The sequence below is a fragment of the Seriola dumerili genome, unplaced genomic scaffold (genome assembly GCF_002260705.1).
Source record: "Seriola dumerili isolate Sdu_G_001 unplaced genomic scaffold, Sdu_1.0 BDQW01000025.1, whole genome shotgun sequence".
NCBI classification, from domain to species: Eukaryota; Metazoa; Chordata; class Actinopteri; order Carangiformes; family Carangidae; genus Seriola; species Seriola dumerili.
In genome coordinates, this window is record NW_019174280.1 from 9742628 (window position 1) to 9764188 (window position 21561).

The window sequence follows — 21561 nt, forward strand, 5'->3', positions numbered from 1 at the left end:
AGCAGAAAAGCTTAATCCGATGTGAAAGGATAAGGGTAGGAATATTGTATATTTTTATTATTGTGAACAAATCCCATGAATCTCTTCATACTTTTAGACTTGCTCAGACTGTCTGGCTCTCAGCTCCAAGTGCATTTGTTCCTATTGAGAATGTTTTTTATCATGTCACACAAATATATTCTTCAATTCAAAAAAAAAGGGCAAAATTATCTCCTAAAACAGCTGGACATTGCAGTTTTTTAGCAGATGTTACTCAAGCAGTAGGAAATAGTCCATTTGTTGGTGACTGTTTTCAGCTGTGGTTTTCTAGTGAGGAATTACAGCTGACAACTCAGACAATACTTGTTAGTGAATTCAGTTGTTGTTTTTGGTCTTTTCCTGGGATTTGTTGATAGTATGAAAAATATAGAATATCACCAGACTTGAAAGCCACTTTGTATGGAAACTGAAATATTCTGACTTTGGCACCCCCAGGTGGTAATACAGAGAAGACACTGTTAATATCTCATTTTTCACGAACAAGCATTTTTCCTCCTGCAATTTGCCACCCTAATTTGAAAGATGCTTTAATTCCATAAAAATAATGGTTTTAAAATTGCAGAGGTTGAAAACTTTAATGCCAATCATTTGGGACCCATTCATTTTGAATAACTGCCTCATTCCCAGCTCCTTTGTATATCTGTTAGACTCCAAGTTCACTTAGATGCATCTTTGTTGAATCAGAGTTAAATTGTATTTATTCCTTAGCAGAGCTGAACTCCATTTTATTTGATTTTTTTCTTTTTGACTACAACTTCAGCACATTGCCAATTTCTTTAAGAAAAAAAAAACAATCAGCACTTAATTATATTTACACTGTTAGAGACTGTACAGTTCAGTGTGTTTTTACTCACAACATGATTTTAGGTTTGTTTTACAGTGGAAAACAAAGCTAGTGTCTTATTTCCTTTTTATATTGGTTTAACCTGGCAATTAGGTGGAGCTAAATCGTACATCTGTAGTAGTTACTTTTTGTTATGGAGGGAATTGTTTCATATGTAACATATTTGTAGCCAGCATGGCGTCCGTAGTACCTTTGTGGCCAAACACTTATTACCCTTCTCACACTTTGTTGGGATTGTTCACAATGTACAGTAAGATTTATTATGTTAGATGTAGTTTTTTATTGTAACATTATTTTAGTCAAACCCTGTGGAACACTTACAGCCATGAACAATCTTATTTAAGCTATACAGTGCCTTGACATCACAAAGCCAAGTCAGACAACTGAAAATATGTTTCTACTTATTATTGTCATGATGGAATTTTTCTCCTAGTCTTAACTGCAAGTTCCCATGCGTAGTCTTACGTGGGTGCATGTTTATTATCCTCTTAAAGTTTGGGCTTAATTTGTAGGTCATTCTGTTTTTATTTATAACATTATATTATGTTTTGTTTTGTTTTTTTTTTGTTAATGGGATACTGTGAGATTTTTAATTCTGGGCTGTTATGTTGTTTTGTCTTCAAGCATGTGTTACAGTATGAGTGAAAGTCAAACTATGAGGAAGCTCACTGACATTGTGGACAACCCTTGCTCAAACCATTGGATATGGCTATAGAAAAGAGTGATGGTGTACAGATAATGATACACATATTAAAGGGGATGGCAAATAGTCATGTAGAGACTGGAGAGAAAAAAAAGTCGCATAATGTAACAGGTTCTTGATGAACAATAAAAACTTAACAGACGTTTGCAGTGACAGTAGATGGAGAAAGAGACTGATTATAACTCCATGCAGTACCTTCTTAAAGAAATAGTTCAACATTTTGGGAAAATGCTTATTAGCAACCTTGTCAATAGTTTGATGGGAAAGAGACTGATACAGCCTTTGTGTCTACATGCTAAATATGAAGCATGTGCAGGCATAAGCAGATTTTGTTACCTTTTGAACAGATCCAGGCTAGCTGTTTCCCCCTCTTTCCAGTTTTTGTGCTAAGCTAACCAGCTGCTGATTGTAATTAACAGACACGAGAGTATCGACCTTCCTATCTTACTCTCAGTCAACAAATGTATTTCCCAAAATGTCTGGATGTTCCTTTGAGACCAACCATCTTAGCTATTGCTTATGCTCCCTGATGTGCACTTAGAGTTGTTTCTTAGCAGATATCATGTTGTTCTGGATTTGCCGGCTTGTGTATTTATTTGGATTGTCCTTTAAAAAAGTTTGTATTTGGTGAGAAAAAATTCCTGCTTCCATGTGTGATTTCTGTGAACTCTGAAATCTATTTATCTATCTAGCAGCCTCTCGTTAACTGACCTGAGAAAGCCCTCAGTGACCCCACGCTGCTGTTGCTGCTGCTGCTGATGCTTCATGGCCACATAAATTGCCATGTTTGCATGTGGGTCATTTGCCATTCAAATCACACCTGTCCACAGCAGCAGCATCCAGAGCTGGTGGGAAAGAAAGGTTTTGATTCAGGGGCAGAGAGGTTGTGAACGGAAAAACAGAGCAGAGACGTGATTTGTTTGTGAAGGTGACCCCTGTGGGGTCTTTAAACATGCAGCTCCTACAGTTTTCAAAAGGTGTTTATTGTTCATACTCTTTGGCCACTCTATGCTCCTTCTGTGCACCTTTGTCATGAAAGTATATACCAGGAAATCTTGGTGGAATCATTTTTTTTTATACGTGTAATGATTTAAATGTCTTGCACACAATACTCTTTTCATATGACAAACATTTTAGTATGCTTGAGACTTACAGCAACCAATTTTTTCTTGATTTCTCAGACTTTAGATCCCCAATGTGAAGACTGTTATAGTCCCAAATCTGACCATGTGCAGGCTTAGTCCAACATTACATTTGTTCCCTTTAGAGGACCAGTAAATTAATTTACTCTGGGTAAAAATTATAACCTCATTTACTTTACACAATACAACTTGTGGCTGTGTGGATATGTGGCACATTCTGTTGTCATTTTACTGACACTGCAGAGACAACGCATCATCTGAAAAAGCCAGTCTGGACCCAAAACTTCAGTATGACAGGATTTTAAAAGAAGCTTTTATAGTGTTAAACGTGACTTGTAAATATGTATATTTATTGCAGTTGGGACATGTGAACATTTTATTACAGTAACTGTTTCATTTTTAAAGCATGGTATCTATTCAGTTGGATATTTCAATTTCTCTGACAAATTACAACATTTAACAGTTAATTGAACAGTAATAATCAAACCGGACAGTATTGAAGTGCTGTCCTCCCAACAACAGCAGCAGATGGCAGCAGAGGCCCGTTTCACCGTCGAGGCACATTTTATTGTCTGTAGTTGACATTTTGCGTGTTGCTTGTGTTTTGATTTGTCAATTATTGCGACTGTTTGTTGGACTTGTGGGCTTGTAAAAGTGACTTTTATTATTGACAACGTCAGGTCAAGCTTTGTACAGTTTGTGCACAGACTAGCACTTTGTTTTTTCCGTCAGTGATGGACCAATCAGAAGCCGCTTTTGAGCCTCTACCCCCTGTCAACACACGATAAAGACCAATAGGAGCAGAGGATGGGCATGACGAAAGAGCAGAACTAGAGCCGTGTATAACTGAAGCTAAGCAGACAGCATGGTGCATGTCTGTTTATAGATAAGGTGTCCCTCCACCTAATACGAAGTAAAATGAGGTCAGATTAAGTTTGAAAGAGATGCAATGATCCCAGAGGGAAACTGAATGAAGAAGAAAAGAAAATTGCAACAGGAAGTAGAGGACTGAAGGGCTGATGATTACATGCATATCTGCAAAACAACATTAATCAGCCACACCATTAAATGCACGTGCAACTAAGAATTCATTAGGTATACGAAGAGACAACTGTGTTTGTTCTCCACACACCAGAGCCTGCACGTGCTGCACAACAGTGAGGGCGAGCTGTGAGTGGGTTGCGTCAATGCACGGCTCTGGCTGCTGAGTGAAGTTGGTAAATAAGGTTTGACCTCGCGGCGGAGACGGAGATAAACTGGATTAAACGCTGTCAGCAGCTGTAGCAGCAGTAGGAGGAGAAGGACGACTAGCAAATAACCTGCAACTCCTGCCGCTAGCACACCGTGTCCCGTGAATAAGGAGAAAGCCCCGTGAAATCTGATGTTATATTTTACCTAAATAAAGTTTGATTGGTTTGAGTCAACTGCCTCATTTGACCTCGTCCTCCAGAGTTGGGAAAACAAGCGGCAGAGAGCCTGCACGACAGCTGCTGGTGAGTATCTGAAAAGCTATCACGGCTAATCACGCATTAGCTCATAAATATGCTCAGAATATTAGTATTTATTCGGTTATTTCGTTTATAATCCCATTCACCGTTGGTTCAACAACAAGCCAAATCCTCTGCAGCGTGCTGACGTGCCTGACGTCTATGGCTGCTCTGTTAACGTAGCGGTAACTTATTCAAATCCCCAAAAACTGTTTGTCAAACCTGCACAAGTTCTTAGTCTCATTTGTTTACAGCAGCTATAATGTTAATTTGAAGTAATTTCAAGTTAACAACGTGGCTTGCGTTTGTTATTGCAGAGTCTCGTGGCTACACGCCCACGAGGAAGTTAACAATCACAGATTTTAAATGGGCCACTTCTGTTAGTTAGAAGGATTTATGTGGCATAAAACCCAGAAAAAGGAAGTGAGACCGAAGTACCTGACTACACTGAAGTTGTATTTGTGCGTAGTAAAGTTTCTGTATGAAAGGGGCTGTATGCTGGCATTCAGCTGACCGCTGTTTACTTTAGTCTCATGTCCTTCAGGAAACAACTTGTTTGCCCTTTCTCATAAATGATAGTCAAATATTCACATTCATTGTAATATTATGATTTGATTAATGTTCACCTGAAAACATTTTCAATAACTACTACTACTACTACTAATAATAATAATAATAATAATAAAAAAAACTGTATTTATATAGCACTTTTTTAGGCACAGTTTGAAAGTTTTTTTTTTTTTACAATTAATAGTATAAGACAACAAAAAAAATGTAATAAGCAAAATTAAAAGAATGTAGAATATGTGAAGGAATTACTTGAAATTTGAGGAATTGGGGGTTGAGTGTAAAAACTAAGCCATACTATAGCCTGACTGATATATTGGCAGATGTATGCTTACATCAGTATGGGTGTATATGACAGCCAATAATTAACAAGAAACTGCGACACTGAAATGCCAGAGACATGGTATGTTTGAGGTAATTTCACCGATGTTTTCTTTACATGATTTGTCCATTATAAAGCACTGACAAGATAACAGGCTTAGTACCTTGGTTGCAATTCTTTGATGACCAAATTTCTGAGATCCATATCAATAAGGCTTGTGTTTTTTATGTGATTGTTAAAACCCATTTGGTTTTTTAAGTCTAGCCTCAAAAATCCTCCTGTGTTCATCAGGGAATTAACTGATAAGTGTCACTCTGTGTGGCCAGCACTGATATGGTAACTGACAACATTATTCAACAGACAAGAAAGGCTAACTTTGTAGATCAACTAGTTTATTTTCATACATTTTTGAAAACAAAGTGAAGTAACTTTACTGATGTTCTTATTTGGTTTTCTCCCTAAAGTGCGAACAAGCTGAAGCTATATTTGATATAAATTCATACATCTGTCTGTGACAGTGTCAAAGAACTGTTTTTCATTGGGTAATTTACTCAAATAAAAAGCACTCTCTTTTTTTGTGGTCTTGCATGAAACATGATGTTAGTCACGTTTCCCCTGTTACTGGTGGTGATGCTGTTTCTGTGGTAATTCACCACTGCACAGCAATGCGGGAAACATTTTCCACTTTTGCCTCAGGATCAGTAATTTAGGGCAGTGACGGGAGGATGTCAGTAAGCCATGAGGTGTAGTGAACACACTCAGGCTGTGCCACTTGGCTATTTTCATAGCAGTGAGTCAACAGCTTGTGTAGGGACAGCCACAGAGCCAAGACAACAGCTGAGGCTTAGGAGTGTGTGTGTGTGCATATTCACCATACAGTACCATGTGTAATTACAGTTGGTGTGCTTTCACAAATATCTTGCAGTGACCTCTCGCTCGCCTACTGGAAATCAAAACTGACTTTTTAAATTCCCTCTTCTCTCCTCTGCTATCTCGCTACATCTGGTTTTAAGTATATTAGATTGTCTCATCTGTTTTAATGGTGGTGTTCTTGTAAGTAATACAGAGGAGGAAAGAGGCTTGTTTGCACCTTGTGAGGCTACACACCCACACTTACAAATAGGAAGTTGCTCAATAGATTACATTTGGCAATAAACAGTAACCTCTCCCCAATGGCCTCAGATTTTGCAAGTGAAATGAATTCATCAAATGTTGAAATTTCTGAATCTTAGCACAGAAATGCATGTTGCTTTGCAGAAGCCAAATGTACAGTGTGCAGAAGATATTTTACATGATTGCATTCTGCAGCTCTGGGCTCAGGCTTACATTAGCAGGCTTGAATTTCAACAAACTTCCCATCTGAATACCCATCTTTGCAGAAAATCTTGCGGGATCTTGCAAGATAGTGGTTGGGGGAAAAAGTAGAATTGGCATGACAAGATTGTATTGATACAAAAATGAAGTGTACCAAGGCCATACACTGTAGTCTGTATATTTGCAATTCTTTATACAAATAACTGAGTTTGTATTCAGATGTATACACAATTAAATACAGTTTAATGAAATTCAATTAATTGTCTATGCAATGTCAAAAAGAAGTAAAATTAATGCCCATCACAACTTCCCATATCCCAAGATGATGTGTTCACTCACAAATCCAAAACTCAAGGATATTCTGTTTACAATGATGTATAACAAATACAGCAGCAACCCCTTCGTTTAAGAAGATTGAATCAGAGAAAGTTTTTCAGTGTTTTGCTTGAAAATGATTCAAATGATTAATTGATCCATCAAAATAGTTAAATTATTTTTCTGACAATCAATTAATCAACAAATCTTTTCAGCTTTATGATATAGCCTTTCTTTTTGGACTGCTGGTGATTCCCAGTGCTGGTGTTGGGTACCCAGCCTTCGACATACACGAGTCAGTGTATGTGATGTTTCTAAATAATCCTTTTCTGCAAGTATTTTCTTTTTCCTATGCTGTTGGTCCTTCGTGTCACAAAGTATGCCCACCTCTGGTCTTTAGTCCACTGTCTAAAAACACAGAGTGGCCCGGAAGGAGGACGGATGACCCACTTACTGACTCAGTGTGCGTATGTGTGCTATAGTGCACACACACACACATTCCCTTACCGCTTCGACTCTTTCAGCAATGCCTTTTTCCATTGGCCCGGATCCCTGCTTCGTTGTGTTGAAGCATGTTGTCGTCCACAAAACAGCACCTGTAACACAGCAACTGACGCACACAGTAAGATTGCAGCTTTTAAGAGGAATGCAGTGCGGGCTCTGTTATTTCTGTACGAGCCTGAGGGATGAGAAGAGTGAACTGAACTCTTATTTGGGGACCTTGAGTTAAATTCAAAAGCGTGATCACATCACAGTTCAAGCTAAATGTGCCAACTGTTTCAGCTCGTCATGTCCGTAAAAGGTACATTAAACTGATTCTTGGAAAGAGACGCTATAATATTTTTACATGGGCCTAAACAATCTCACAGTCCTATCACTAACAGAGTGGTAAAGTGTGACGGCAAACCTTGTACACGAACCAACCACGTGCACAGAAGTAGCTGGAACAGACAACAGCCAACAGCTCTCTAACTCCTCCCTCTTAGTTTCCAGTGACATTTGCAGATCCAGTCCTGGACCACATACACATATCATCACAGCACACATGCATGCACAGCATTCACTATTTCCTTTCTTGTGCGCGTGTGCATGAACACGGGGAATGGAGGTCACAAGTATTTTTAGACTGAGTATTAAAGTTATCTCAAGATGTGACAGCTGTGTGTGTTTGCAAGTGTGCATGTGCAGGAGAGAGTGTGTTGACAACAGGTTTTTATGTCCACTTCCATTTGACTTCTTGTCCATCTGAATTTCTTTGTCTCTGTCTCTGTGTTCCTCTCCCCTTTCCTGACAGGAGGATGATACACATTCAAGATATCTCATTTTTTCTGTCTCTTTATTGTCAATGAACCATAAGTACTTCTTTACTACCAGGCCTGCTAAGTATGGATGGAGATGCAGTATAACTAATGTTGATATTCACCATACATTTCTTTGTATTTCTTCTCTTTTTTCTTACTTTCCTGTCCTCCTCTCTGTCTCTGTCTTTAGTCCATCATGGCAGGTGACATGATGTTACTGATGCGCGGCTTGGCTAAGCTGAGCCAGGCAGTTGTAGAGACTCAGACCAGTGCCATGCGCAATGGGACAGGTGAGTTGAACATACATTTGAAAAGCACTCTGACACATAGTCACATTATGGAATGAAACGTTTCAGACATTGTCTTGGCTTTAGCACTAACTGCCTTGTTAGCATTCACAGTAACTTTTAGCTAGCTTGCTTTCAAATGATCCTCGTTTAAATGATGATAGGCTAGCTTGTGATTAGCTTGACACATTGTTTTAGTTGTAATATTTTCTACATTGTTGCCTGCTTATACAAATAAAAGACTTTAACAAAAAGGGTGAACGTTACAATGAACTATTAACTTTTGAAAAGGAGTGGTGGACTGCATTAAAACTAGCAGGTTACCAGCCAAGTTTAATATGCTAATTTATGGCTAGCTTTGAAATGATAGCAAAAATTCTAGCAAGCTATAGTTAATATGATAATGCAGTTTCTACATTATAGCCTTCTATAAAAATGAAATACAATAAATTAAAACAGAAGTGCCACATTGTACACTTGGGATTTAAAAGACCTGGTCACAGTGTCAGTGTATAGAAATTGTAATACAACATTTGCCTCTGCATTATGGGAATTTGCTAGTAGATGGCAAGCTAGTTTAAACAAAGTACAGTACAGTTAAAATTCTGGACCTTGGAGCTAATAAAGCTATAAATTTTCTTCTTTGGTGTTTGTAACGCAGGAGTTGGTGCTGCTGTCCAGAGTGTCCAGTCCGCTGCAGAGCAAGGCCTCTCTGCGGCCATGATGAAGATGCAGGTGTGTGGCTGTTTGTATGTGTAAATACTGTTGAGAGAATTGGTAGCATAGAACGTTCTCTGTCATTCATAGAAAACTGTATATTGCATTAACTGTGTAAGAAAGTGCTGAGTATGTTTTACTTGTGTAAAAGTGCATATGTATGTATATCTGTCTTTATAGGAGCTGTCTGGCCAGCAGCAAACAACTTCTTCAGAGTCAGAATTTGATTTTCCTCAGGATGACGGTGCGTTCGCAGATTCAGAATTGAGGGAGGAAGGTGTAGACTTTACAGAGGATCACTCAGGAAGTAGTGCTGATGCAGCCCACCACAGTGCAGCAGCAGGGGCGAGCCATGTCAGTGGGAAAAAGTCTCTGTTTGAGGGATATAAAGATCCCAGCAAACAGTTTAGTGGAGACACCAGATCTTACCACCAAGATGCCAGGTATTAACAGTCTCTTACACTTACAATTTAAAATACACAAGTTTTTGATACTGTTTGGAGGATAAAAGTTATCTCATCTGTTTTGTTTGTGGCAGATATTTTATTAGACACCATCATCTCTACAGCCAAAGTCTGAACAGGCATGTGTGGGGACAGCTTTACTGTCAGCATCAGGTCACTCAGGTCAGGAGCTACCATCAGGACCCATCCACGGTTGGAGGGCTGACGGCCGAAGACATTGAGAAAGCAAGACAGAGCAAGAGGGCTGAGACCAAACCACACAAACAAATGGTGATATTTATTCCTTGGTTCCTATCCCTAAACACAAATACACATAGACGCTGATCTTAACACTTACTTTCCATATACACTTTAACAGAAAAGTGTTTTTACTGTTCTGTCTTCTTTAGTTGAGTGAGAGAGCAAGAGAGAGGAAAGTGCCTGTGACTCGGCTCGGCCGATTGGCCAACTTTGGAGGTAATACAACCCTTTGTTACTAATCTTGGCTGATTCACTGGCTCTTTGTCTGACTGTATCTGTTGATGTGAGTCCGCATGCAAGTCTGCAGGTACACCATTCTGATTTCCTGTCTGTCTGTGGATAGACTGTGTAATCAGTATAATAAAGCACTGTGTGATTGTAATGCTCATTGTAGTGTAGGCCAGAGCCTACCCATGATTTAAACAAGAGAACATCAAACGTTATCTGGTTTCTCTCTGGTTAGTTAAGCAATCACAAATCAAAAAACTTATTTATACTATGATAGTTTCTGCAGTCTCTGGAAACTTCTTAACCTTTTAATCTTTAGTCTAACTAACGTCCCTGCAATCCCCTGCTATAAGCTTGGGTCACCCAGTACAGGGCAGTCGGTGTTATTATGTCATTCCATGACTTTCTCAAGGGCTGTGCAGTGGTAAACATCAAGACAATATCATTGAATACACATATGTGGACACATTTAAGTCTAAGTGACGAACAAAGTAAAATAAGAACAAAGAGCAAAATAACTAACATGAGTGTTTGTCAAGTGTCACACCCCAGAGCTACAGTTAAACAAGCACTAAAAATGAGGTCGAGCTCACCCAGCGGTTGTTAATGGACTTCTGCTCTTGTTCAGATAAAAGCACACCTTTATAGTCAGCTGCGGGCTGCCAGAGCGAGACACCAACAGACAGAGACAGAAAAAACCAAAGTTTTGGCAGATGTAGCCATTATCTTTTAGGTTAGTCTTGATGCTTGCCAAAGTGAAAGTGTTAATGCCTTGCATTTTCTAATTATTTTTGGTTTCGAGATAAAGGCAGGTACAGAAACTTTTCTAATCTTCAAGTCATATCTAGACAGGATGTTTTTTTCAGTGATAAGCTGATTCAAAGGCTAAAATTTTCACGGAGGTATGGTGAAAAGCTCATAACTGGCCTCGGGTGTAATTTAACGTGACAGATCAGCATTTGTAAATCAGCAGCTCGTAGCTTCATCACAGACAGATGATGGATAAGTTAACAGGTGCTAAAAAGTTGGACAGGGACGCGTGAAGCACAGAGAGAAGGAGAGTGTGTACAAAACAGAGTCGGCCCGCCAACACAAATACATGCAGCAGAATTTAGCCTCAGTTCACCAGCTGTTATACAGGTTACAAGGAGTCGCAAGGCGAGCAGAGCCAAGTGATTCAGCATGTTGTTAGTGGTAACATGTAGAAGGTGTTGAAAAGGGGTGGGGAGGTGGTGGAGAAATGTGGCCTCGGTCTGCCCTTCACTGTCCTGCATCATCTATTGACAAAGTTATTCAAGTTAGTCTTTTTTACATCTAGTCATGCTTTGTTCATAGTTGAGATGCAGATAAAAAAAATGAAGATTCGAGGCAGTTTAGGTTGGTAACAAGCAGCAAAGTGATTCATAAATGTTTTGGCTTTGACTTCTTGCCACCGCTTTGCATTTCACAACTTTCAATGGTTTTGCTGAGGTTTGTGGGGAACCAGGACTATGTCTTTGTGTCATTTTTTTCTGGTTTTGAATATCAAATAAAGGAACTGGAGTTATCTTGTAAAGCTTGTGGTGCAGATGTAGTGCGCAGCAGACATTATGTAAACACACAGATCTCTGAAATGATGGACAGACACTTGTGCTTGGTCTAGAAAGATTTCTGTCACTGAGAGAAATGCTGCAGGAAATGCTGATCTGTTTGGCAGGGAGTTGCACACATTGAGATTAAACAGATATAGTCATACATTGGCATGATGTTGGTTCATCTGCCTCTGCTGTGTATTTATGTGATCAAATTTAGATTTACTTCTGCATTCACAAGTTAACACACACATGTATACAGTACAAAGCTGCATATTCATTTCCTCTGAAAGTGGCTACTGCTTGGCCAGCCTGTCTCCAACAATAGAGCTGATGAAATGTTTTGTCTTGATTTGTCCATCCACTGTTCATCTCAGCTTTGTCGCTCCAGAGACCGCTGACTAACTGATTATGTAATGCTGAGTTATGTAAGGTGAGGGCTAAGCAGTTCCCTACTTGTGCGATCTTGTTTTTTCTTCTTTTCTTTATCAGCCAAAATAAGCCCTGAACATTTCAGAGGATTAAGTATTCAGGCACATTTATTTTTTATATGATTAGATGATTGATTTAACCTCCATGTACTTTTATAGCTCTGTCATTGCACACTGCTGAGTCATCAAAATGCTTATCTGCTTATGATGTTGTGTTGCATATGTTTTTTTGATGGGAATATCATTATTCAGAGGCAACAGATAGAAGTATGGTGAAGCTGCCTGTTGGTATACTGATAAAAGGATGGTTTAACAGCTGCCGCGTGACTCTGCTTTTCGGTTATGTGTTTTGTTATGATGAACAACTTCAGTTTGTCTGACATAATTTACAGTGTTTTATATTGTGTTACATACCAAGCAGCGCATTGATACGTTTGGCGTGTGTGTAACGGGCTGGTCCACTCTGACTGTGTTCTTGTTCTGTCTGTGCGTTTCCACCAGGTCTAGCTGTAGGGTTGGGTATTGGAGCTCTGGCAGAAGTTGCCAAGAAGACCATCAGACACGGTGCTGAATCAGGTAATGCACAAACGGGCACACACTGACTCACAGAATGAATGGGTTTAACAAGAGAAGAAATTTATTAGAACAGCAATGCTTTATTTTGCATTATTATTAAGATATTTTATTTTTTGATACTCTGATATTCAGTTTTTATCATAGAATTATGAAATATTCAAGTCTCATAGCAGATATAAGTCATTACTGAATCAGGTCGTGCTGAGAGTAAAATTGCTTTTGCTGAATTTATTGTAATATGGATTTGTGTATACAGACAAATTCTACGTATTTATGTTCTGACAAAGTCATTAATAAGCCCTTGTCTGAGGGTTTTGTGCGTGTAAAGACAGGCACAAAAAAAAGGTGATTTGTTTTCAGTACCTGTCCTTCATGCATGTTCTTATGTGCTACAGACTTTTGGAATGCCAACAGAGCGCACATAAAAATAATAAAATGCAATTACGCCATCTCACACACCAACTCACCATTACAGAGTACACATTCCTGCTCTGCACCATGATCCAGCTAATCCTGAAACATAGCTAACCTGAAACTGAGCATACGGGCGTAAATCTGTGGCATTTGTGCATCTGTTTGTGGGCGTTTATCTTTGTGTGTGTGTGTGTGTGTGTGTGTGTGTGTGTGTGTGTGTGTGTGTGTGTGTGTGTGTGTGTGTGTGTGCGTGTGTGTGTGCGTGTGCGTGTGCGTGTGTGTGCGTGTGTGCGCATGTGTGCGCGTGTGTGCGTGTGTGTGTGTGTGTGTTAATCTCTATAATGGACGCCCTGAATACACTTGTGTGTGGTAAATCTGTCTAAAGCCTCTGAAGGCAGCTTCAGACCCACTAAAACACACTACCTTACGACCTACTGACACATATTCACACAGACACACACCTCTACTGGGGCATATATGCAAACACATGCACGTATAAGCCTGAATCTAAAACTATTCGTGTGGATTTTGATTAATGCCAAGACTTCACCTGTACATGAAACAGCAAATGTTAAGTAGTTAATTAACACCTTTTTAGAGAGAGAAATATTGGCTTTAGAGCCATTGTGTCACCCGTTTTTTGACCAAAATTTTCTCTGGTTTGTGCTTCTGCAGGTGAAAATAAGAAATCAGTCCTGGAATCCAGCCCCTTCCTGTCCGAAGCAAACGCCGAACGCATCGTCAGAACCCTCTGCAAAGTCAGAGGAGCTGCATTAAAACTGGGACAGATGCTCAGTATTCAAGGTGGGCAACAAACACATACATTTACGGGTAGAGATAAAGAGAGGCATGCAAGTCAGTGTAGGGAAAAATGAAAAGGAGAAAGGATGGATGACAGAAGAGAGAAAAACACAAGAAGACGGAGGAACAACAGGGTGGTTCCTCACAGTACGGTTTGTACCCTAGTGTGATGGTGAAAGCGTGTTCACGTTTCCATTAACTCAGCTGCTGAATCTCTTGCTTTGATATTGTGCAGCAACAGAGAAACACACAATTGTATGGTGAGGAAACCACTAACAAACATACAGACAGTTGTTGTTTACACCAGCTATGGAGGCCACAGATCACCATCCATATATAGGAAGTACTAATCCTGTAGTTTTCAAGGTAGAATTATAGCACAAGAAACCCTGGATCACTTCCACTGCCAACGAAGAACGTTGGCACAGACACCTGGCTGTTGTTGATCAGTGACTGCCAAGAGTCCACTTTAGGTCACAATTTCTCTGCCAGTATGTAAACTAATGCTTGTTTGTCTTACTGCTCATAAGACTGATAATACAAGAGTGGAAGGCCAGAGGCAGTAAACATCCTGGCACTGAGTTAGTCCAGCCGGGTCGTATTACAGCAGTAAACACACCATTTATTTTGTTTGCTGTTATTGCCCCCCACTGCCTGACATTGGCTGGTGACCTTTGTCCTTTGGCATTCATGTACTGAGTTCTGAATATGTTATATGAAAACTTAACAGACATCACAGTGTAGTTGATGTAATAAACCACAAAAACAGTATTAGGAGAGAAAAGGACACTGGCTGTCCGGTGTTTGCTAATCAGACAATCGACCTTGTGTGCAGCTATGTGGTTAGACCAGGCACAGCTTTACTGTCTCTCTGAAGCGGTGACAAGTTGGACACACAAAGACACAACCTTACGTCTTTTCCCACAGAGAATAGAAATGGTTGAAATTGACTTATAGAGACTTAGGACTTGAATTATAGTCGACTGACTGGAGTCTAATAAATCTGGAGGATAAAAATCATTTCAGTGGTCTTAACACACTGCTGACATTTACGTGTCATGGTAGGAATGTGGCTGTGGCCGGATGATTGTGCATCCAACCATTGTAGCCTTTAGCACGAGTCCAAAATAGTGTCAACCTTTAGGGGTCTAAAAACTATTTTAAAACTGATAATACATTTTGTAAAACTCATTTCCTCACATCAGTGTCAGCCAAAACTAATCCTAGAAGCTGGCAAAAAGTATAAGCTTTTATTCTGATAGTAATGATTCCTCTGATTTTAGTCATTTCCCTTGATTTGGATCCAAGACTTAAATTGAGCAAGTCTGGTTTAACTCAGCAAAGTTGTGTCATGATGTTTTGGGTTGGAAAATGTACAGCACTATAATTGCTTGAAAGCTGGTTGCTGTATGAGCTCTTAAATGATTGGATACTTGCATTACCATCAAAGACCTCACTTTATTGTTAATGTATTGATTAGGTATATATTGTTATGTATTAACTGTTTTTTGAACCCATTTAGTTTGTGCATTATGTAATGTATAGCAGGTGTGTTTTTACAGGCATCTCATTGCAAGTGTGTCTTGCTTCTTACCTCTAATGACCACACCTGGAGTTATATACTGATATTTTACTTGTGCAGCTACATTTGACAAACACAACAAATTCAGGTTTGTAGGAAAATCTGTCAGCCTGTGCCTCCAATCCTGCCTTTCTGTCCAGTTTAAACAAACCAGGCGTGTTTCTGTGTTTCAGATGATGCATTCATCAACCCTCAGCTTGCCAAGATCTTTGAACGTGTAAGACAGAGTGCTGACTTCATGCCAATCAAACAAATGACAGTAAGGGTCTTTTCTTTTCTTTTCTTTTTTTACTTTAGTTGGCTATCACACTTTTTAAACTGATGATATAATAAATATTAATAAAATCAGTTCTACCTCTGGTAGTATTACATTATTAATATCAAGCCCACTGTAAATTTACTTTTAACTCCACCAGTGAAAAAGAAACCGCAAACTGTAAATCTTTCACCAAATATGGACCATTTTAATTACAATGATAATATATTAGATAATATATTAAACTAGATATGACAAGCAAATATATCAACTGTTGGTGTCTGTCTGTAGAAAGCGTTGAACAGTGACCTGGGTCATAACTGGAGAGACAAGCTGGAATCATTTGAGGAGCGTCCGTTTGCAGCAGCGTCCATTGGCCAAGTTCACTTGGCGAGGATGAAGGATGGCAGGGAGGTGGCCATGAAAATACAGGTAGGCTCTGAACATGTGTGTGTTGACAGCACATCCCCATGTTATTAAGATAAACACTGTCGCTGACTGACTTTGTATTTGTTTCCCTCAAGCACTCATACATAGAGAAACCACGGATAATCTAATCTCCCTGGTGTGTTTACAGATTTGTTTACAGATCAGATCAGAGTCAGTATAAAAAGTGTAAAAATCAGATGCATGGTTTCTTTCTGAAAAACATCTGAGCTAAGGTTATTTTATCCCTTTACAGCATTTAGGCATTATCTGACTTATATATTCCTAATCGTTAAAAACAAATGCTTTTAGAATTTATGGAAGATATGCCAGTAATAATTAAATGTAATGGTATTATTATTATTATTATCTCATTATTAAAGTAATTGCAATCTCAGTGAAAGCTGTAATTACATTATACTATAAAGATACGTTTTTTTAAAATAGTCATCGAAATCATGATACAGGGCCATTACAGTATTTTAAGGTGAGATTATGAATAAAAACACTACAGAAATGTTGGTGACTTTAAAGATGGTGTTTAGGTTCAACCCCTAACTTTACGATCACATTAAAATGAGTCATTTTTTGACTTTCTTCCTCTGTGTCTCTCTTTGTTTGTCGCCAGTACCCTGGTGTAGCTCAGAGCATCAACAGTGACGTCAACAACCTAATGACGGTGCTGAATATGAGCAATGCCCTGCCTGAAGGTATACACACAAAGAAACTTTCAGGCGCATGCTCGCACAAGCATACTCATCTTCTTCATGCACAGACACCACACACGTACACTTCTGCCCTCAACTTTACTCTGCTTGTTTCTCTTTATTCATTCACCTCTAGTCTCATATACATTTTCCTCTGTCTCCTTGTATGTACCTCTGTCTTCCCCCACCTGTTTCTCTGAGTTTCTGTATATAGAATTGCTTAGTCCTGTAATAGCTTGTCTTACATTTTCTCCCCTTTTGTTTGTGTCTTTGTGCCTCTCTAGGTCTGTTTCCAGAGCATCTGATAGACGTAATGAGAAGAGAGCTAGCACTGGAGTGCGACTATATTAGAGAAGCGCAGTGTGCAAAGAAATTCAGGTATTATGTAGCAAATGTCATGAGTGTTTATATGTTACAGTCCAGATTGTAAGTAGATAAGTACAGCCTTTTCAAATGTCCCAGTGAAAGAAGAGAATGTAATTCAATATTTTTTGTAGTTCATTCCATTTGTCTGCAGCGTCGTATTTGAAACCAGTTTTTCTGCGTTAAGTGTGAACAAGAATTACAGCCAAAGTTAAAATGTCCTGTGACCTGACATTGAAATTACTGTATTTAAATGTAACCAGAGAGCATAGGAAACTAGGCAGTTGGTGACTTTCTTAATTCCAGGGCATTCTAGCAGGTGTGTGCTGGGCTAGTTACAGTACATTATAAAACTGACTGCCTGACACACTGAACAAGTATTTGAACTGTACTCTGGTTTGTATCCTTGTTAGAACCATGACTTAATATGACTCTCGCACCATAGCTACGGCGACTGCACTGTGCAGTCTCTCTGTCTTTCTCTCACAGAATACATCACAATACAGAGACTTGTGTTACACTCAAATTACATACACGAAGATAGGTTCATATCTACAGAGCTATAGTTAGCAAATTCCAGTCCCTGGTTCAAGGTCAGAACAACTACAACTGCCAGCCAACTAAACTTAGATTTAATACTCTATACGGACTTTTTCTATCTATTCATGTCTGACTCAGGGAGCTGCTGAAGGACCATCCATTCTTCTATGTGCCAGAGGTGATAGAGGAGCTGAGCAGCAGCCATGTCCTGACCACAGAGCTTGTTCCTGGGTTTCCCCTGGACCAGGCTGAGAGCCTCACACAGGAGCTGAAGAATGAGGTAATGCAGTCACCAGGCAATAAGTATTTAGCTGACTAATGAGGATGAGCACATTAGGTGATGTGTTCTGACTGATAAAGAGATAAGTAGATGAACGGGTCCAAATGCTTCTGCCTGCACCTGTTTTCCCTTTTGCCCAGTTTTTTTCCTCACTCCTTTCATTTCATCCCACAAATCCCTGCTCTCCACCGCTGTTTACATTTCTCTCCATTAGTGCTGAGTGCAGTGAACTTCACGGGCAAGACACACCCAGGCGTTAACAGAAAAATGAATAAAATGTTTGGTTTGCTTTAGCAATGAATAACAGTAAGATCTTTCTGTCTTTGTTTGCGCCTCAGATCTGTCAGAACATCTTGACTTTGTGCCTCAGAGAGCTGTTCGAGTGGAGATACATGCAGACCGACCCAAACTGGTCCAACTTCTTCTACGATCCACAGACACACAGAGTGAGTCTGTCTACAGTCTAAACACTACTGTTATTAGAGTTACTTCTGCTTCACTAAATCATAACAATATGGCAGTTGCAGTTTGAAAATAATGATAATACTGTAAGTGATGATTGGATTGTTTCTCTCTAGGTGGCGCTGTTAGACTTTGGAGCCACGAGAGGATTTGATCAGAGTTTCACAGATGTCTACATAGAGGTAAGACCAGTCAGCCTCATTCTTTCACTGTTATTAACATGGTGTTTCCTTTTTATTGCAGCTGCATAAAATTAATATTTTCTTGACGATACAAACAGTTGAGCTACTAACGGTGAAAGTGTTACATTACAAACCAAATGATTGCGCTGACTTTGATATTTCTAATAAGGATTAACATGTTTCTTCTAAATGTTTTTCATAGACTAGATCATATTCTTTATTCAGTTGCTGTTTATCACCTACACTGAACACACTTGTCTCATCTTTACTGCATTTAGTTGTGTTTTGATCTGTTGCAGGAAAGTCACTCACATGTCCCGTAGTTCGATTGCAGAGAATCATCACTTATGAAAACTTACTCCCATAAACTTCATGTCACAGTATAACTTGTGAAAAATATACATAGTAAAATTCATTCTGGATAAGAAATTAAAATGTAATGTAAATGTCTTGCAGATTGGAGGTGGAGATTAAGGCGACAGTCGTAACATTTGTGACCCGTTTGTGATTGCAGGTAATCCGTTCAGCTTCCGAGGGCGACAGTGAGGGAGTTCTGAAGAAATCTATCGAGATGAAGTTTCTAACGGGGTATGAGTCCAAGGTAATTATCTCTTTATCCATCTTTCTTCCTGCTTTACATCAGAAACCATTGACTGTGAATTGTTATTGATATACTCAAGGAATTACTTGCTGAACACAGAAAAAAAGACTTAGGACACTGATGTTAATAAACATCTGTTTACTTGCTTTGGCTTTGTTTCATTTGTTTAAACACTCCGTAACAGTGAAAATCAAAGTGGCAGTCATAACCCGGGGAAATGGGACAAAGACGTTACAAAAACTCTGAAAAACATCAGAGGTTGGAGTAATGGAAGAGAAAGCAGCTGAGGGAAGATGTCACTTTAGAAGCTGTTTGATGCTTGAAGTGCGAACTTCCTCTAAAAGGCTCTGAGTCTCATATTGACTCTTTAACATGTTTGCTTGGCCTGAGATTCTTCCTCTGGGGCGCATATCCCATTACTGTTTAGAAAAGTGACAGCAGTGTTGGTGGTATACACGTTGTGACTGAGTATGCGGTTTTCTTATCTTTTTAACTCTCTGTGTCCAGGCAATGGTAAATGCCCATGTGGATGCAGTGATGATTCTTGGTGAGGCCTTCGCCTCCACAGACCCTTTCAACTTCGGTTCTCAGTCCACCACGGAGAGAATCCACAACCTCATCCCCGTGATGCTCAAACACCGTCTCACTCCGCCTCCAGAGGAAACATACTCACTGCACCGCAAGATGGGCGGCTCGTTCCTTATCTGCTCCCGGCTGAATGCAAAGCTGCCGTGTAAGGAGATGTTCCAAACGGCGTATCAGAAGTACTGGGAAGGCCGCACACCGCCTTCTCACTAAGCCTAAGCCAGACTGAAGTGTCAGGTGTTTTGATGGACAGATCCTGGGGCCAACAGCAAGGTGCCCGTCGATGTGAGGCCAGGGTGAGAAGATGCAGAACTGCTGAGCGGAGGCCATGTTACCTGCCCCTTAACTGGTGACTGAGCACCAGCTTATCTTTCCCATTTTAGGGAGCCCACCACAATGATGTTTTGAGAGACACTTATACATATTTACAGCCACCATTTCTCAAAGGTAAAGGGAGCAGCAACATGGCATCTGGAGTGCTTTAACTCTTGCCTATTTATGGCCCTGAAAGACAGGACTGAAAAGAGGTGGATGTATGGAAGGAGAGAGGAAAACAACCTTGTTTAGGTGTAAAATGTTGGCATTCTCTCTCCTCATGTTTTCAATAGGATTCATGTTTTGTTTTGTTTTTTTTGTTTGTTTTGTATTGCCGTGTTTTCTTGAACTTTTGGAAAATCACAATCAAGTGTCCAAGTGTTTGCCATCTGCCAGAAATGTCATGGTTGGTAACATTAAATATATATTATGGTAGAAGACCGAACTTGTATTGTGAAATCAGTCACAAAAGAATAGGGTTACACAGTATATGGTCAGTACAAGTCACAGTGTTGACCAGGACCAACTTGTCTGGCTATTATTGCTTCTATTATTTTTCAAGGAGGTTCGATTAGATTGTCTGGAGGCTTTAGTGTAAATTTAGACAGCAAAGTAAATGCCACAGTTTTGATACAAACAAAATAGTTTAGAAACAAATTCAGTGTTCAAATTTAGGTTTGTTGCCAAGTGATCAAGTTCCAAGTTAGATGTAGGCATCTGCGGAAAAGGTGACAAAGTGGAATTTGTCAAGATTAATTTAACTCATGCAGAGAATATATAGTATACAGAATAATCTGTATCATTCAGCCATCCAGATTTACGGCACTGAATGATTTATTTAATTTAGGTTGCTATTTATAGCTTTTAGCTTTGAGGGCATACCATTGATTAAAACTGTCAGTCTGTTTCAAATGACATCCAGCATCTGTATGTTTTTAATGAATGATTTAGATCCGTTTGTGTCTGGGGATGAAGGTGCAGAGCTCCTGCTAAAAAAAAAAACATCTAGAAAATGAACCCACATGGATCCATGTTGCTCTCTCTTAAGATGAGGCCCATATCAACACTTCACCTGTGCTCTGTCATGAATGTTAATGCGGAGGAATGGAAGAAGCTCATCTTGATATCGCACAAGCTCAGCTCATGGGCTCACCTTGGTTCAAATTCAGTAATCTCTCCACGCCTTCTCGGGTGTGAAATCCTCCGTCACCTGGTTGGTGTGTGACTGTGAAAGTTCTTTCTTCTCTGCTGTGTGAATACAGTTAAAATGGTCTCCGGTGTGAAGATGGAAAAAATCATTAGAAATACAAAAAAAAAAAACAAGGTGCCTGTAGTTTCCAGTGGAAAGTTTTTAGCTAGAAATCTCTGTATTTCATATCAAGAAAAGATGGTTTAAATTTTCTAATCAAAATGCGTTCTTAACTGAAAGTTGTGATAAAGATATCCCACAAAAAGAGTAAATGTTTGATCTACTAAATTGGCTCTGGGTGCTTTTGTGT

The 21561-nt window shown here is 39.4% G+C and overlaps 1 protein-coding gene across 1 annotated transcript; it reads left to right on the forward strand.

Moving 5' to 3' along the window:
- Window positions 1-3650: 3650 nt before the first annotated feature.
- Window positions 3651-21382, forward strand: LOC111240353 (atypical kinase COQ8A, mitochondrial-like). The gene is made up of 17 exons (XM_022770339.1): window positions 3651-4221; window positions 8225-8324; window positions 8983-9056; window positions 9219-9481; window positions 9577-9772; window positions 9892-9958; window positions 12474-12548; window positions 13638-13766; window positions 15519-15604; window positions 15893-16033; window positions 16656-16737; window positions 17019-17112; window positions 17776-17917; window positions 18256-18363; window positions 18496-18561; window positions 19076-19162; window positions 19670-21382. The coding sequence occupies exons 2-17, from the start codon at window positions 8231-8233 to the stop codon at window positions 19958-19960; spliced, it is 1995 nt and encodes a 664-aa protein (XP_022626060.1). The 5' UTR covers window positions 3651-4221; window positions 8225-8230; the 3' UTR covers window positions 19961-21382.
- Window positions 21383-21561: the final 179 nt, after the last annotated feature.

Coding starts and splice junctions, on each gene's coding strand:
- LOC111240353 (XM_022770339.1), top strand. CDS start 8,231: ATGGCAGGTGACATGATGTTACTGATGCGCGGCTTGGCTAAGCTGAGC. Junction 13,767..15,518: donor ACAGATGCTCAGTATTCAAG/GTGGGCAACAAA, acceptor TCTGTGTTTCAG/ATGATGCATTCATCAACCCT. Junction 17,113..17,775: donor CAGTGTGCAAAGAAATTCAG/GTATTATGTAGC, acceptor TGTCTGACTCAG/GGAGCTGCTGAAGGACCATC.